We start from the raw sequence: 19,651 nt of genomic DNA on the forward strand, positions 1-19,651 counted from the left end.
CCTCTACTGAAATCCAGAAAGCTCTATCCAGACTAACTGGCACATTTACCATCCCCCCTCCCCAGAATCCTATCTCTTTTCCTCACTAGATGCAAACCTCACCTGGGCTGCCTCCAATCCTACCCTTTGAATCCTTCCCTGATGACTCTAGGTGGACATGACCCTTTCTTCCTCTGACCTCCCATGGAACTTTCATGAAAACTCTTTCAAAGCCTCCCTCAGATTGTATTATTTGCATAGATATCAATTTTCCAAAGAGATGTCTCCTCCTTGGTAGCCATGAGGATATTCTGTCACTGCATATCTTTCCTTAGCACTATCACAGTGGGCTCACTTAACTATTGATTGACTGACAGACCTCTCTCTCCCCTACTCCCTCTCCCCCTCCACACCTTTGAACAGTGGAGTTAGAAGAAATTGGATCTGTGCTCAGTTAGCTGGAATCCTACTGTTCTGGTTTCTTCTTTAATGCTAGTTGCTTCTCTTCAGAGAAAGACATTGTTTTCTTTTTTCTTTTTTTTTGGATCACTTCCCATCAAGATTATTTTCTGTAGTTGTTTTTGTTTTCCATCTCTAAAATCCGGTCTGTTTTTTAACTGTTCTTCTTTACTTTTTTTTTTTATTAAAGTCTTAATGCACTAAAATGATCTTATATATATTTTAAAAGATGATTCATTTTATTGCTTTAAAAAAATTCTTTTATTCCCTGGATTTTTTTTCCTACTTGATACCTCAGATTTTAATAAAAAGTTCCTATCCCAACTGAACAAAGGGTGAGTAGATGCTTGCTGAATATGTATTTAAATTTTATGTAGTTACTGAACTGACTGCTGCTGTGCATTATAGAGCAGAACGTTAATTAATCTACTAATGTTTTCATCTTATTTAAAGGTTTCATGGGACTAAGTCAAACCCCTATGATTAATAAAAAATAAAATAAAAGTAGACTTGCAGAGGGGAAACCCTGTCTGAAATTTCTCTTGTATTCCATTTTCTTTTAACAACATATTTCTTATGACCACTTTTAAAAACTGAATTTTCATTTAAGGCAATTAAGAATTTTCTGTTTGCTAGAAATTATTCCTTGTTTTTCATCCTCTGAAAGCTCCAAATTCTTTCTGCGTGCTATTTTTTTCTTTTCTGTTTATTTTTCTTAGAAACATTTACTGAGAAACTTCAGTAAAGTAGATAATTTTCCTTTTGGGTAGGGATGTAAGATTAGAGGCATTTTTCTAAAAGCTGTAGGTGTCAAAAGTATGAAGAATGTTAGAAGTATGAGTGAGGTAGAAAGGTTATCCTCTTGCTTAGTGACAATCAGATAGTAAATAACAGGTTTGCTTGAGTTTTTCCCCAAATCTAGCTAAAGCCAAAACAAGGAAACATCAATATTTGTCCTATGATTTTGTTCCCTTAGTTTGAAAAAAGTAAAGGTTAATATTTTTTCCCAAAGAGGTCTGCAATGAAGAAAAGATAAGAACTATTGATTATGATAAACAGTGTGGTAAACCATGATACTGTGGCATCACCACGCTGGGGCAGAAGTAGCAAATGCTTGTGAAAATATCTTAACTTATTTTATCCTGCCCGGTGTGGGTTGGATTATGTTTTAAATTAATCTCATGGGACATTAAAATTCATACCTTACTGGAAGCATTTTTAGAATGGGGTTCATTGCTACAATGACCGGAAGAAATAGAACCCATTATTCTTTCATGGCATTTGGCAAGTTCCCTATTATCTGTCAAGTAACAAACCTGAAGCTAAAAGAGAACTCAGAAAGATTGATTTTTTTTCTGTGAGGCTTATAAAAATCATCTTAGTCACACTTAATTTTTTCATACTTATTTCGAAGTAGTTACTGTACTGGTTTCTGGAGATAACAATGAATAAGATAGTCTTTGAAGATAGTCAGCAAAAGAGCGAGATACACAGGAAAGCAATGAACATGCAGTATCGTAATTACACATCATGGATAATGATAACACAGACAGGGAGTTTTAAAATTCAGGATGCTCCTGGGACTGCAGAAAAAGCCAGAGAGGTAACATGTGGTGGGAGCCATGTTATAGATGGTATGGTCACATATGATCAAAAGCCTGGAGGGATGAAAAGCTACATGGAATGATCAGGAAGTAATTATGTCTTCCCTCACAACATCTAAACTACAGAACGCACATAATAACTGTGCTATTTATTAAGTCGGATGCTAAAAGTTTCGTTACTCATTAGCTCATTCAATTTTATTCTGTACAACTCAGTAAGGTAGATACTATTATTTCCATTTTACAAATGAAGAAACTCAAATTCAGCAAGGGTTATCTTAACATTTGGAAGATACATTGCTAAGAGAGGTAGAGTCAGAATTTGAACCCAGATGCTTCCTAGTTTTTTAATCTCAAGGTTTCTTTGTTGGTAGGTAAAGTGCCCTTGGATTCTATAGGGGCTCAGAGATGAGTCAAGACAGACAGGCAGTGATGCTGGTGATGGGATCAAGGAACAATAGAGCCCAGGTCCAGATGAACTGAAAAATGAGTAGACGTGGGATCTAGAGCTGGAAATGTATATGGAATCCTTGTTGGGGAAGGTCGAGAATGCTAGGCTGAGAAATTTGTGCCTTCCTGCCTTTACCTCCTCGACCATGACTTCGAACTGTAATTTCACCATTCTTTAATTCATTGCCATGTCTTGAACATTCCCGATTGTTTTGTCCACAGAATCCTGAATAGGGGATTGACTTCCCCCTACCTCAATTAGAGGTTTGCAGATGCAAACTTTTTCTACTCTGTATCTATGAAAAACAAGAAAAGTATACACTATTTACCTCATTTAAAAAATATCAAGAAAAATAAAATTTGATTTTCCACCATTTTAGTGCTCTATGTAAATGGGTTTTTTTGTTTTGTTTTTTTAATTGGAATGGCTAATTAGGAGTATAAAGTAATCCAATAAGTCTTTCCTCACCATCTAGAATGTTCTTTCTGCTCCTCAATCTCTAGGGAATTTTTTAAAGAAAGTAACCATTCTTCAAAAACCAGAGCAAGTTCTAGCACCCATTTAGACATCATTATTCCTTTCTGTGAACTTCCTTCCAGCACTTCATACATATCTTAGTATCTTATCACATCCTGCCTTGTTTGTTATTCTTGTCAGCAGCTTTGCATGAAGGTGTGATTCTCAATCTTCATTCTCTATACTGTATGCTGTAAAAGGCATGCATTATATTTTGCCTTAAACATCTAATAAAATCACATAGTGTAATAAAATGAGTAAGAGTGTTTTTATGGGTTTCTTTGTTTGTTTGTTTTCCCTTCATACAATATGATTTCACCACTTTCTTTTTTCGCAATAAAAAGTCATCTCAATAGGTGGGAATCCATTCTCTCAAATTCCACCTTCCAGGCTGCTCTCTCTTCCTCTCCCTCATGCCTCTCCTTGCTGTGCCCACAGCTGGGGCCTTGCTCTTTAACCTTCTAGAAGGCTCAGCTGGAGCCAGAGAGGCAGAAAAGGTAGGCTGGGCCAGCAGTAACATCTGGGGAAGCTGAGCTGCTGGCTCCCTTTCACAATGTTCAGGGAAGAGAGAGCCCTAAATAAGGTGCTATGGGTGAGGCTCAGCTATTTAAGTTTTATAATCCACAGGATAAAATTACATTCACTCATACAAATCATTGTAGCCTAATTTATATTTTCTATCATAAACTGTACTAATCATATGACAAGGTCTAATTGGTCATATTTTCTCATCAGGGAAAGTAATGAAGACACCGAAAACCATTTAGGCCAGTCCTTCTGAGTTGGTAATAGGTATTTCATTTCATCTCAATTACATCTGCTTATGTTCTATAAACATGTTTGAGGGCTAGAATGAGGAACAAAAAGAGCTTTTGTTTTGAGGAAATGTTGGCTTAACAACATTTACATAAAACATGCTTCTGACAGCTGGAGACGCAGACATTCTTAACTACTGGACAGAGTAAATGTTGTTACCTCTGTAGATCCTGTGAAGGCCACTTTGTCTACATCCATGTGAGAAGAAATGGCTGCCCCTGCAGTAGGCCCATAACCAGGGACAATGTTCACTACTCCAGGAGGAAACCCTGCCTAAAAGATAAAAAGTGAAAAAGTTACAATAGAACTGAAAATTTAATTCTATTTAAAAAAGAGACGAGTATGGGATCAAAGCTGCCTCTTTAATTCTAACCTTATGAGTTTCTCTACCAAGAAAGATTCCCGGGGCAGCTGGTTGGCTCAGTGGTTGGAGTGCAGTGCTCATAACACCAAGATCGCTGGTTCGATTCCCACATGGGCCAGTGAGCTGCGCCCTCCCCCCACCCCCCACCTAGATTGTAAACAACAACTTGACATGGAGCTGATGGGTCCTGGAAAAACACTGTTTTCCAATATTCTCCAATAAAAAAATATAAAAAATAAAAAGATTCACATAAGTGGTTTATTATTGTTGTTGTTATTGTTATCAATTTCATTGGTTAGTCACTTATTAGTTTGGTGCAAAATTAATTGAGGGTTTTGCCTTTTTGCCTATTTTTAACCTTTTAAACCAAAATTACTTTTGCAACAACCTAATAAAAAATCCTCAAGAATTGCATTGTTGAGGGACCATTTCTACTTAGGGTAAGTGCATGCTTGACTTTTGTAGATCCTTGCCCCAATGATGGCTGCCTCAAATTTCATAGTAGTAACCAAAAAGATAGTATATGCAAATGTTTGGTAAATTACATAGAAGGACAACAATGTTCTTTGTATCCCATCAACGAAAATAAGAAGCTAAAGTGATCCCACATTTTAATTTCTAGCTGTTGATTGTTCAGAGCATACCAACTGGGTTGTAAATTTACATTGGTATTACTTAATAAGTAAAATGTTAGGTAAGAACCATCATTCATTCTTGATTAAGCTTCACAGATTGATGTCATTCTTAGTTAAAGAATTATCAGGTAGAAAATAGTGTGGCAACTGATATGAGCACATTACAGTTTCATGTTATTTGCATCAAAGTGACTCATTTTGACATCTCTTTTGACGTGTTTTTTTTTTTTTTTTTTTAATTTGAAGTTAAGAGTATGTTTAAGATATAGGTTTGGTGTTCCTAAATTTAAGTTTCCAGTGACTAAAGCTTGTTTTTAAAGTTTTGGTAAGATATGATGGACAGAGGACAGTAAATTACAAGAAAAAAGATATTGACACAATCCGGATAGTTGATGAAAATAAATTTCATGTGGTCTTTTGCCAATTTTTAAACATAAAGGTAAGCAGAGGAAACCACGATAGAAAAGGGAATATCAACATATCCCCTAATGGGTAGATATGTTTACAAACTTTGTGGCCCAATATTACAAGCAAGTAAATTGGCACAGAGGCCTCCAACCTTCAGATGGACTAGTTTAAACAAATTTGCAGAACCTCCAGGCCATTCATGGCAGTTGTAAACCAATTTACATTTCAACATTTGAAAGAAAGCTATATCAATTTAAACATGAATTTGCATTCATAAGAGTTGGGTTCAAGAAACAAAAAGTCATGATAAGGTGACTCTTTGACATGAAACCCTTGAGCCTAGCTTCCTGTCTCCATTTGGGCAAAGGTTCATTTAGGTGGACTGCCAGTCGGCAGCCATGCTAAATGTGTCTTCACCACTGGACAGGAGACATTGGCAGTATATAGTAGGACCAAATGAGGTCTTCCTATTGTAAAGTAGGATTCCTGCATTTGGTGCATATTTTCATTTAGGAAACTTACCTCTTTTATTAAGGATGCCACATGAAGAGCAGTGAGAGGAGTTTGCTCTGCTGGTTTGACAACCACTGTGTTTCCACAGCTAAGAGCAGGCCCTATCTTCCAAATGAACATAACCAACGGGAAATTCCACTAGAAAGCAATAAAGAACAATAGAGTTTTTGTTAGCTAAAGGCCAAAGTCACTAATCTAACTTCTACATTATGCACTCCCTGTAGATGTTAAATAATAATTATAGTAGTGTTGTTTAATCATCTGGTATATTTTAATTAAGTTCACTGCAAAAAGCAACTTATAAATGTTAAGGAGCTCCAAATAAACTAGATATACCATGTTTCCTCGAAAATAAGACTTTGCCAGACAATCAGATCTCATGCGTCTTTTGGAGCAAAAATTAATACAAGACCCAGTCTTATTTTAGTATAATATAAGACTGGGTTTTGAATAGAATAGAATAGAATAGAATAGAATAGAATAGAATAGAATAGAATAGAATAGAATACCGGGTAGGCCATACTACATTTCACTAAAATGGTAACCTGCAGTAGATGTTCCAGGAATGACCATTTACTATATATTTACATATACATGTAAATATACATATATGGGACTTAAAATTAGTATATAATATAGCATTTCAAAAATGAGCCATAGAGTAAAAGGTCAAGATTTGTTGATGTTGAAATGCTGAAACACACTCAAGAGATATGCCAGGATATAGATAGGTTTCTGGACTATCTAATTCATATCTAAGGAGTTCAATCATAGGAAGACTCAATTTCAACAGTTTCTATATTTGCTCCACATTTAGCAACTATCTAAGTATTCATTGGTGCTGAAAAGAGCTTCATTACCAAGTGGAATAGAATTAGAACTCATTTTCCTTTTAAGATTGAAAATTATATAGGAGACCAACTTACAGGAATGATTTGACCACACACACCAATAGGCTCATGTCTTGTATAAGTAAAAAAATTTCCATCTGGAAAATAAAACACACAATCATTTATAGACAAATTCACTTGACATTTACGGAATGGTGGGTTTGGTGCTGATGTGGGAAGACGGTGTAGACAATAATTTAAAGAAAAAGAAAATATCTCCAACTATTTACAAAATGAAAAATTGAGCCCTCAAATAGTAATCTGAAATGAGAGGAACCACAGAACCGAATTAGGTCAAAACCAAATTGGAAAATGTCTGAAAGACATTTAATTCTATCTCTCATCTTATAGGAGGTCTGTTTTCTAAATCATCTCTATTCTCAAATTTACCTTTCTTTCATAAGAAAGGAAATAAAAGGTGTGTGGCTAAGAAAAGAACAGTCAGAATTCTTTTTCCGGAAACTCTAGGTTCTACCAGTAAAGATAGAATTTTTTTAGGTAATATAACTTAAACAATAGTAAAATTGAAAAAAAAAAGTAGATTAAAAAATATCTCCCTCCGAGCAATAAACCTTTCCTACTGGCTTGTTCTAAAATGTTCTCTTTTTGCCCACTAAACAACAAAGCAAACTCTCTTAATCCATGAAAAAAATGCCAGAAGTAAAAGCATTTCTTTTCAATCTGGATTTGATTGATTTACATGCCTCAGAGTTTGATGTGGTCATCCTAAGGGTTACCTTGTGCTTTGTGCTCTATTCTGTTCTAGTTCCCACAAAAGATTTTGGCTATCATTGTGAGAAGGCACCTTATCAAGATTTATGTGTACTTCAAATGGCTTCTCCCATTTTGTCAAAGGGTAAAGTAAGAGTTTCTAAAATAGCCACATTTCTTGGTATTACCATGGTCTCATTCTCCTCTTTTAACTTCCTGGCTCTCACTTCTAACCTGCTGGATGCTCTAATGACATTGGAAATGCCCATCAGGGCCAGTCCTGGAGGGTGTTGTATTTCTATAGTCAGTAAGTTTATACAAATTAAATGCTACCCAGAATGTTTTCCAAAATGACACTTTTTAATACTCCTATTCCATTTTGTGCATACTCTACTAAAATACTGAAACACATACATACACATTCACTCACACAAATTCTTAAATTGTGCTATAAACACAGCCCCAGCTTGCTTTGAAGTTACTTGAAACAAATCAATGTGAATTGGTTTGTTTAATTAATCTGCTGTAGCTATACTGAGTTAGACCAGGCACGGATGCCATAACTGATTCACACTGGAACATTCGAAGAGGCTTAAATAATTACAATTTAGAAAGGGCATAAATGCCACCATAGGAATAAAACCCAAATAACTAATTTCAGAGGCCAGCTTTGAAAAGTTTGGGCCCTTAAAGAAACAACTGCTGAAAGTTAGTAATTCAGGCATAAGAATGTTCTTTAATGTTTTCTGACGTATCCATAGTGTTATCTTCTGCATGATTGTGCTGAAACATTGTTAAACTCCAGCTGATGAATCTTAGCTGTTCAGAACTGCATTGTCTCAAAGTCAAGAAGAAAATAATTTGCCTTATTTGGTTGACGTCTTTATAAGGGAGAGTTTGGAATTAGTCAGCTCTACCGTGACCTCCTCCCCACCACCTCCACCCCTGGTGGTTTCTCAAAGCTACTTACCAATAGGTATTGTGCTGCCCTGGATCTTGTCAGCCCACCCTGCGCAGTAGCGTAATGTCTTTATGCAGCCTCCTAAATCCATCAGATATGCATTGGAAAATAGTTTTCCACCATTCATTGACTCCATTGTCTGAAAAAGACATTAAACCTCAAATCTAAACTTCTGTAAATGTTTACATTAAACATATATCGTTCATATTTTGAATAATCATATGCTAGAAAATTTTGAAACTAGAAGCAAGTTTGTAAGTCATTTTGTTTAACCTCTTCTTTTAAAAAAGGAGACTTAAAAAAGTTGAAATGATTTGTTGATTCACCTAAGTTCACATAGGAAGACCCCGGTAGAAAGGTTAGTAAGATTCTGGTTTCTAAACCCTAGTACTCCTCCCTCATTCTGTATGTCCTCCAGCTAACAAACTTTCTAGGAATTGGTAACAGTTTGATATATGCACAGCTAGTGAGAGTGACACCTAATCAGTTCAGAGTTCCAACAACATTTCACTTGTATAATAAAACTTTGGGTGACAATTTAGTGTCAGGGACTATTAATAACGCCTGAATAATCATTTAAAATTTTTGCATTCCATGTTTACATAACCAATCAATTCACACACACTTAAGTGACCCATGAATCTTTCATCCATGAGTTCCTTCAGCAGAATTTTTAATTGTGAAACTCCCAGTTTTGCTACTATTGTCGTAATTATTGTTGGAATAGTCAGGCTGTAAAGTTCAACATTTTCTAGTCTAGTGTCCTAACCATTACAGGATGACTTCTCTCCTCTTTTCTTCATTTCTTAAGCAGAAGTTTAATGAGCTCTTTGGGACCTAGTGGTCTGGTGGGGCAGGAATGTACAGGTGACAAACTAATTGTTTCTCATCTGTTATGCAGTCTTCTGTCTCTGTGTGATACTATACACCACCTCAAAATTTCATTAAACATGATTTTTGTATGCCTGCTCTGTTTTCTTCCTTAGGATCTTATGCTGACGGAGACAGTCAACACTCTATAATCCACAAATGAGATAAGTAAGAGGCCAAGTTTTGTCAAATTCTGCTTTCTTCCTACAGGACATTTAGTTAGTGTAGTTTTATTGTATGTATCTTCTAATTCCATCACTTTATACATTTCAATTACACTAAATCTTTGAGTAATAAATGGTCCTTTAATGAACTATAATTGCTAGTGTTGATTTTTAAAAAATGTAGGCCTCTTTGTTACTGCTAGTTTAAGATTCTAAAAATACTAAAATTTGCTCTGAAACCTGATCTTGGTATTAGTCTGTGTTAAATTGGCTTCACTATAATGCCCAATTGAGAAGAAAATAAGGACATAGCCGCCCCCATCCATTTTATGTGATGACTCATCTAATTGCTAAAATGTTTTTTAAAAAGTAGTCTACATAAAAATACAATTTTAATAAACATGAATGATTGGATTTTTTCTTTATTCCTCACCTGTTTCACCTGTAAAAAGAACATAATTTAATCAAGACCATTGTAAACATACTCATTTCAGGAAGGGAAAAAATGGCCATTTATTAAGTATCTTGGAGGGCTAGATTAAGGAGAAACAAGATTTATTTTAGAGAGAGATTCTGGTCACCTTTAACAAACTCTATGGGATTATCTACTCAAAAAGGTCAGTGGCCAAGTGATTTAGGGAAACCCAGTATATTATTCTAGGATATTCACATTGCCTGCTACCTTGTTAAACCCTTCAAGAAATTCTCGAGTAAATGAAAAAAAATTGTTCAATTTGGTTTAACTCTGGGTTTGCCAAAGTTTAGACTGTATTCTTGGAGTATACTCTATTCTTGGAGTAGAAATTAACATCATCCAGAACAGCGTGCAGATTATTATCTAAGAATAAACTCAGTGATAATATTCCTATACCAGAGCTGGTAGATGAAGTCTCTGTTTCCTTTGTAGAGAGAATATAATAATCACACACAAACAAAAACACACACACAAAAAAGTGCCAATCCAAACAATGAATGCTTTCTAGAGATCTCGCTATGTTCCCAGTTTGGTTAATACTCACTGCCAGCAGCAGACGATCTCTTTCAATTAGATCAGCCAACTTGTACAGTAGGCGTCCCCTCTCTGAAGCATCCATAGTACGCCATGGAGAGCCAATCTGAAAAGCCTGACGTGCGGCCTTCACTGCCTTGTTAACATCCTCCTGTAAGTTACAAGCAGTTCAATTCAGTAGGCTAAACATATTAGCAAATCCAGCATCAGTAACCCTATGAAACAGACTAAAACTCCTCATAAGCAGGCACTGTGTCTTCATTAGCCCGAAATCTAGCACATTCTATCAACTCAACTGCTGTACACTGGAATTTCAGTGTAATTCTGCCGAATCTTTAGAATGATGAGTCCCCCACACATAGCACATGCTTATTTTCCTACAATATAAATATTGTATTTTAATAGTTGCTCTCATTTGAGTGCTTGCCATATGTCAAGTAAGGTTATAATTACTTTACACATATTAAGTCATTTCATGCTCAACAATTTTATGAGACAAATACGTTCCCCAATTTACAGATGAAGAAACTGAAAAAAAGAGAGGAGATTTGCCCAAGGTCAATAGCTGAAAGTGGCTGAACTGAGTTTTTTTTTTTTTTTTTTACAATTGATAAAAAAATTTATTTAAGGTATAGCTCAGGGTTTGGGAGCAAATATGAAATTTAAAACACTGACCATATTCTACTTTGGCATTCCTTCCCACATCATTATTTTTGTAACTGGCTCCCTAGATCAGCTAGAATCTTTTTTTTTTTAATTTTTATTTTTTATTAGTTTCAGGTGTACAAGACAAGGTAATACTTAGACGCCCACCATCTACATCCCTCACACTGTGAACTCCCCTTCCCCCCACCCACTATCCCTCCGACCTCACACCCAGCCATCACATCACACACATAAAATTATAGTTGGCATTCATTAATGTTTAGCCTCTGGTGCACAACGCCACGATCAGGCATCCACACCATCCCTGAGGTGGTCTCCCAAATAGGACGCATGCCCATCGGATACCCAACAAAACCCCTACAACATTATTGAATAAGTTCCCCAAATTAATTTCCAGAAAACCCTGAGGCCATCTGGCGGCCACCAGCCTGAGTTTTAAACGGAGCCAATCTGACCGTCATGCCTTTGCTCTCCACAGTTACATTACAGTGCGTGGGTGCCTTGGTTACGGAGAGTTCCAGAGAAAGCTCAAGATCTTAAACAGTGAATATGTCTTCTTTAATCTCTGGTGACTCTATGGCCTGTGCAAACTCATGAAGAACCTACTGAAGGGTGCATAAAAACTTTGTTTTGCTGTTGAAGAGTAAACATTAAAAACACATGGTTCATTCCTTTTGTGCAGAAGGAGAAAGGCATAGAGGTGGGGGAACTGACATAGAGAAGGGTCAGTATGTGACAACCTCTCATTTTCCAGCTGGGTACAAAGAGGTCCTTTTCAATGCCTAACTAGATATAGAACTCAGTTTCTTCTTGTCAGCAAGATACTGCATAAAATTAGTTTACTTCAAGGAAAAGCCAAATAATGAAGTAATTCCACACTCGGTCTAGCCTCTTTGTCTTCACATGTGTTGCCTTCACTCACGCTCTTCTGTCTGAGTTGCTTTTTTTTTTTCCTTTATTGTGTGTTTTTTTTTTAAATTTATTTATTGGGGTGACAATTGTTAATGAAATTACATAGATTTCAGGTGCACAATTCTGTATTACATCATCTATAAATCCCATTGTGTGTTCACCACCCAGAGTCAGTTCTCCTTCCATCACCATATATTTGATCCCCCTGAGTTGGGTTTAATTCTCCTGTTCGTTCCTAGTCCATCTCAGATACTTACTTTCCCCTGGCCACTCCATTTCCTATGGGTCCCAATTCAGAACTCTTCTGAGCTCCTACAGAATATACCTACTACAAAAATCATCACCTCTGCCATTACTACTTCACGTGTTTCTTTTTCCTCCCCATCAAATCAGTTGCAAGCACCTTAAAGGCATATATTGTTCCAATATTTTCTGATATATAGAACCTGTCACTACATGGAGCTACATAAGCTCCACCATTCATGGCTACAGCTCAGGCCATTATGTTGCAACTTTTTGCAGGAGATATAATTTCCTTTGGCAATTTGAGGGAGAAAAATCATCCTACAACTTTTTTTAAGCTGCCCAAAATTAAACTGAAACCCAGTCAAGGATGACACCTCCCTATTGGGAGATATGGATCTCAGATTAATATCTCCTGCTTTAGGCTATATTCAATTAATAAGTTCCAAACTTACAAGTCTGCAAATTAAAATATGAGCAAATACCCTATTTTTACAGTATTTATCACCACACTAAGATGATCTGGGACGAGAGTGAAATTTTAGAAGTATAATCTGGTCTGATTATGTGATAATATTTAGACTACAAGCAAACATACATATATATATATGTATATATATATATATGACCATATATACATATATATACATATATATGGTCATATTTGGGCATTCAGTTAATCACACTCATGCCTATATGTGGAAATTGTTTTATACCATAGATTCTAAGCTTTTCCAAGTTACATTTGGAGAGGACTTTTGGAAAAAATAAAGCAAACCATAAGAATCTGCAATTGCCTGCATGATATGGGGATACCACAGCTTATAAAATATATGCAGTGCTGTGTTTAAACAGGTCTGTGTGACACAGCTTTCATTTGGCTCCTTCTGCTCAGTGTTTCATCATCGGCCTTAGCTAAATATGGTTTATCATAGGCATTCTGGCCTCTCAAAGGGATATGGAAAAACTGGCTTCAAGACAAGTAACTCTGCCATAGAGAAAATACATCCCTGGAGAATGTTGCTATAAATATAGATGTTCTTGTGGTTATGTCCTTTGATGCTCCTACTTTTCTCACATCTTATATTTTATCATGCAGTCACAGAAATAGAGTAATGGTAGTTAATATATAACTCGAGAACAAAACAATCCAGGTTTGAATTCTGGTTTCTCATCTATTAGCTATGTAAGTTTTGAGGCATCCATCCATCCAAAGATTTGCTAAAATATTCTGTAGCATTCTTATCATCAAGCTGCCAATGATAAAATATACTGTTGTAAGGAGACTGTCCTTTTGAAAATTCCAATAGAATTGAAGAGATATACAATAAAATAATTACACCAATATATTATTACAAAATGTAAAGAATATTCTGAAGCAAAATATATTGTGATGTGACTTCTCTGAGCTTCAGTTTGTTTTGTTTTGTTTTTATCTTTAAAATAGGAATAAGTAACCTCATAGAGGTTGTGTTGAAGATTAAATAAGGTAACATTTGAAACACATTTCCGTATGACAGCCATTAGGTTGAGTGTTCATTAAATGATGGCAATTGCTACTGTAGTTGTAGCAGTCAAAATAACCTTAAAATAACTCTCAGCAGTTCGAGTACATTTTAATCTGTCTTTTCAGTTTTCATGGCCCTGTATTATTTCAGGCTGTTATTATCTCATCTGGTTGCCAGCCTTCCCAAGTCCATTCTCTTCTCTCCCAAAACTGTCTTGCCTATTACTACCAGGATAATCTCCTACAAATACTTTTATCTTACCACTTTCCCTTTCAAATAATTGCAACTGCTCCCCTTTTGCCTTCAGTCCTAAGGCCAAATTCTTCTTTCTGATTTTCAAGGCCCAACCTTTTGGGGCCTTACCTTACCTACTCAAACTTGTGTTCAGATTTTTTTCTCTTCTACCTGGCCCAAGTCCTCACCTTTGCTTTTGTAATTCTCCTTGCCTTGCATGTTCTACCAACACATCCCATTTACTTTAAAAATCCTCCATATTCTTTAAGATCCAGCAGAAATCTCACAACCTACCTAAAACCATGCCCGACTAATCCAGCTTGATATAGAGACTAGTTAAGAGCCTGCTGAGCTCCAGCACTAAGCTAAACCTGTTATAAGCTCACAGTTACTACTATAATTAGGCATCACAGACATGAACTCCACCATGAAATCCATCAACCCAAATTTGATCCCACTGCTGACCCCAAAATCCAGTGTTATAGCTCTGCAAGACTATGCTGATAATGGTCTTCTTTGCAATGAATATTTATTGCTATCTATATTATAAACCAATATTTCTTACTGTTCTGGGCCTATAATAGGCAGTTAATAAATATTTAATAATTTTGTCAACTATCTTGTAAACTCATCATGTTACATTGATTTTATATAAGGGTGCTCCATAGATAAATAATTTACTTCTATTGGCATTTAAATAATAAATCATATTTTAATTGGTTTCATTATATAACAAAACTTTTATATTAATCAAAACGATTAGGTATAAGGGTTTCTTTTTTAACTCCAGGACTCGCATTTCCAAGATCATAATTTTTGAATTAACTGGAACACAATATGGTACACTAAGTCAGATTTGCTAACATCAATAACACTTATGCTGCATAGGGTTTAAAATGCTCCTTTTTTGAAGGAACGGAAGCTGAACGTGTAAAGATAATTCAAATGATGGTAAAATATCAAATCCTTCATGAGCAAATAAAGGAAGGACTGAACTCTTCTATCTCTCCTAGACTGTGCAATTTCCATATTAAATTCATTCAGATTTGTAGAAAATAGTTATCAGGCTAGTTTTACCTTTACACCTGTCATAGGCTCTTATTTTAATGGACATTTACTTTTATCCCTAGCAATTATTTGTTTCGTCATGCTTTAGTATTAAAAGCAGTTTTCAGGATTAGTCAATATAGCCTAAAAGAGCCACTGAAGTGAAAAGAAAACAGTTCCCACCCACATCTGTGCTTTGCTTTGTAACCTCCGTTTGTTCTCTCCCCTCCTCCTTTCTTTATAATACCATTGAAAGGCGGTATATAGCCCATGGTTAGCTCCATTCTACTCATCAATTAAATCCTTAAAACCTCTTGGCTCATTATCTAAAGAGTCAGTTCCAGAATATTAGGTTTACTATGACTCTGTAATTTACCTTTTGCTAAGCAATGTTAGAAGTTATTATACTTTTTGTTGGCAAAAGTGAAAACAGCAATATATATTTTTTAAAGTTAGTAGATCATTACAAAAAAGAATATGATGACAAGATTCCCTGGAGCATTTGAGATATTGCTCCCTGCATATGTTATCAGTTTGGCTCAAATAAACTCTTACGAAAATTTAAAAAATATATATAAAGATAAGAGCGCTGGATGTTCAGAAAACCTTTTATACCATAAGCAACTTGACTTGAGTGATCAATTATCCAGCCAACTTGATTAGCATCCCGAACTGATTTGAAGCTTTGCTGGACATTGAGTGTCCTTGATCTACACTGGCCCAGATTTTCTGCTCTCCTATGAGTAGGAGTAATGGTCAATAAACACAGAGCAAATAAACGACAAATATTTCTTAAGCTCAGGAATGATCATCAGCTCACCCTTCCTACACTTGAGGAAGAAAGTAAATCCCTCCAACGAAGCCAAGAAGACCTCAGATTGCCTGACAAGAGTTCTACTAGAACTACAGGTGCATATTTGTTTCACTGATGAAACTCTACCCTGAAGCCAGTGGCAAAGTGAGATATTCCAGGCCCCAGAGCTAAGGCTTCAAGAATTTTTTTCTTTTGTTAATTGCAAACAGCAAACAGCTCTGCAGCCTCCCTTCCAAGCAGCACTAATACCTCTGGATAGAAAGAATAGGCAGCTGTCAGAGGCTCAACTGCTTCCTCACCTTGACCTTTAGGGCTTTTCCCACCTTCCCAGGGTTGACAGAGCCACTCAAGCAACTAGACGGCCGTTGGAAGTAATGTAGTACTGTATAGATCTCTAGAAGTCTCTGATTAAAAACTAGCCCTCTTTGTTGATGTGAAGAATACATTTTTCTCTTATTTTGGAGAATGGCTCATAGGACAGACTTATGGTCTCCTAGATTACGTTGCCAGAGATCAGCTGTGTTTCTCTCCCCGAGTTTGGTCTTATAATATTTCTCATAGGTGCAGAGTGATTATCACAGCAGTTTCCAATCATCAATCTTTTTAGCTGTCAATGTCCTTGTCCTTAATTAAATGCTGACACCTGAGAAGGGATCCAACTTACGGTTTAATACTTAGATCAATGGTTTTCAAAGTGTATTCCCCAACACTCACTCCAAACAGCAACAGCAGTATTACCTGAGAAATTGTCAGAAATGCAAATTCTCAGGCCCCAATCTAGAATTATTGAACCAAATTCCCGGGTTGAGGGGGTGGGGGCCAGCAGTCTGTGTTTTTACATGCTTTTCAGGAAGTTCTGATGCATGCAAAATGTCAAGAATTACTGCCTTAGTCAATAATCAATTTCATACTAGATTTCTAAGGGGAGGTGTGTAGGGTATATGGACACTCAAAGCTTGATGGAGGAGAAGATTATTTTGTTTATCCATTATCCTTAATAGATACTTGTAGTGTTGATCTCTACATGAAGCGCGTATTGTGTCAGACAAATTAACCAATAGCTATATAACACACGGGTTATAATATAGGCAAATACAAGGTTCTATAAGGACACAGAAGACAGCAATTCTAACTGGGAAGGAGAGAGAAGGCTTTAAAGAAGTGTAACACCCAGTAATGATTGAAGCTGTGTTATATGCCGGGCACTGTTAAAACACTTTATATATTATTAACCTTCCCCAAGTTTTTCCCATCTGCCCATTTTACAAAAAGGAACAGGAGCTCAAAGAAGGTAAATACAAATGGGAGACTTCTGTAGTCTTACTGCAGATGAAAATTTAAACTAGATCCTGAGGACCTAGTGATTGCCAGGAACGTGTGATTGCTCCAGTGTGATTGCTTCAGCCACAGTGGCACAGAGGCAGTGACTTGCAGGTGATGTGGGGGGTGATACTGAACACAGTGAAGTTGGGACTCTTATGTTGATGGGGTGGCCTGGGATGGAGGCTAGAAACAATAGTGTTTCTCAGAACCAGGGAGTAGCCCTTGAAGCCAGGGATAAACTCTGGTATACACAGAAAAAAGTGAAATCTGAAAGCAGGTGATGGGTCTCCATTCCATTCTGCTTCTACTTCTCCAGTTGTTGACCCCTCTGGCTAAACTCCTGCATTCTCACCATTCAGGGCATGGGGCTTCTTTCTTCTGATAATACAGCAATCTGAATTCAGAGACTTCCTTAAACCTCAAAGATCTATCACTAATCTTGGAATAGATCTGCAAGTTTAATACCTTGAGATTAGAGATCTCACTGATTGATGGGAAGGTAATGAAAGAATGGAGTTTGGACAGGAACATGTGATCGCTACAATGAACTATAAACATAGTGTCACGAATGTTATTACCCATGGGTGTTTCTGATTTCATCTCCCAGTAGTCTGTTCACGCAGAGAAAAAAAAAAAGTTTTATCTCTTTCTATCTTATATGACAGAGATTTAAGGCTTGACAACATCTGGACAACTAAAGACCAGAATCATTTTACATTAGACTATGAAACACATATACCTTTTAAGGTGTGTGTTCAAATAAAAATGCTGAAAGCTTTTACTCTCCTCACTTCCCAGGCTATTAACTATTACCCCATCTTACTTTAATAATAATTACAAGGTAAGGCAGTAGTCTTGCCAGTCACAGGCTCTGGGGTCAAAGGACAGCATTTGAATGCTGATTTCATTATTAGCAATGTCACCTTGAGTAAATTACTCAACCTTTCTATTCTGCTATTACATCATCATTTGTAAAAAGAGGCTAAAAATAATGCCTCCCCAGGTTGCTTTCAGGATTAAATTAAAACAACATTTAGAATAAAAACAAATTACTAAATAAAAGTTGGTTTTTGTTGCTGTTGGTATTGTTAGGAAACAACACTTTTAATTTGACTCATTTTCAAATTCAATTTTTAAAGGGACCAATGATTTTTAATGGAATAACTTGGGGTTATGTTATTCTAAAAGTCTTATATTACGCTTTCTTTTAGTTTCATTTTGCCACTTAAGAAGAACAATTTTATATGAATAAAAGATTTCTCTACTTTTAAAATCTATGATCAATAATTTCGTATGCAGTCTGTTGGTACAATAAATCTAGACACGATTTCAATTGAAAAACAAGCAAGAAAAAATAATATAGAAAAATCACCACCATACCCAGAAGCATTGGCTCATCATCATTATATGACTACTGAGTGCCCTTTATATACCAAGAAAAATTTCCCAGGTAGCCCCAGAGACCATATTTTCATGACATGTCTACTTGAATCTGGAATAGGGTTTGGGAGCTCAGAAGGGTGAGAAACCAAGAAACCTGGCATAAAATGGAACAAGTGCTCACCTTATCTCCTTCTTCCACCTCACAGAGTTTCTCCTCAGTTGCAGGATTAAAGACAGGAAATTTCTTGCCACTCACCGAATTATGCCATTCATTGTTTATGAAGATCTATAGAAAGGGAGAGAAAGTAGGTAAAAAAGGCATTTAAATATCAGCAAATTTGGGATCTTTTTTTAATAAACTTACAAAAGCATTACAGAATGCATAAGTGAAGCCATTGTTGCAACCCTATCTCCTTCCTGTATCCCTCTGCTCAACACACACAAGATTTTGGTTTTGGTTGTTTAAAAGACATTTTACACACATGCATGTGTGAACACACACACACAAATAAACAATACTTTTGAATTACACTAAGGTATAAGGTCATTTCGACACTGGAAAATACAGACTGGAGATAATAAACAATACTTTTGAATTACACTAACGTATAAGGTCATTTCGACACTGGAAAATCTAGAAAAAGATGCTTTTATCTGAAATAACTATGAAGTTGAAGCAAAAGCAGAGGCTTGGGTAGTCTTGATTTTTATGAAACATTGTCTCTAATTTCCACTTCAGATCCGGAACATGCTAATTTTGGACTACTGGTAATGTAGTATCATGAGTGACCATTTTCTGATCCTTTTCTTACTGTTTTAAAGGTAGTGGTGGTGGCGGGAGCTAATTAAATGAAGTTTGCTTTGAAAAAATTGGCTGGTGCCATTTTTCTAACTGACTGTTTTAAAGCATAAGGGTTTCATTCTCCTTTTAAAAGATTATCTCAAATGTATTTGTCCACAAATGAAATCAGGTACTAGATTTCTTAGTGGTATCTCTAAGAAAAAAACACACATCCAAAGAAACAGAAGGGTCTAGAAATATGGAATTGTGTTCCATGTACACAATAAAAGAGTCAAAATATTAAAAAGTGTTATTGTGTCCTTTAAAAAGTCTGAGTTTCAACTTTTGCAACCCTAAATTTGCATTTCTTTATGGCACCTAATAGAGTTT

The 19,651-nt window shown here is 36.1% G+C and overlaps 1 protein-coding gene across 1 annotated transcript in view; it reads right to left on the reverse strand.

The window, feature by feature from the left end:
* The window catches only part of ALDH1A1 (aldehyde dehydrogenase 1 family member A1), a 51,186-nt gene that overhangs the window by 17,846 nt on the left and 13,689 nt on the right, over nucleotides 1-19,651 (reverse strand). The window contains exons 2-7 of the mRNA XM_081066683.1: nucleotides 18,662-18,766; nucleotides 10,361-10,501; nucleotides 8,317-8,446; nucleotides 6,672-6,733; nucleotides 5,755-5,883; nucleotides 3,985-4,098 (exon numbers count right to left, since the gene is read on the reverse strand). Coding sequence (XP_080922809.1) covers nucleotides 3,985-4,098; nucleotides 5,755-5,883; nucleotides 6,672-6,733; nucleotides 8,317-8,446; nucleotides 10,361-10,501; nucleotides 18,662-18,766 — 681 coding nt within the window. The remainder of the gene's footprint in view (nucleotides 1-3,984; nucleotides 4,099-5,754; nucleotides 5,884-6,671; nucleotides 6,734-8,316; nucleotides 8,447-10,360; nucleotides 10,502-18,661; nucleotides 18,767-19,651) is intronic.

This window comes from Rhinolophus hipposideros, assembly GCF_964194185.1.
Source record: "Rhinolophus hipposideros genome assembly, chromosome: 11".
Lineage (NCBI taxonomy): Eukaryota > Metazoa > Chordata > Mammalia > Chiroptera > Rhinolophidae > Rhinolophus > Rhinolophus hipposideros.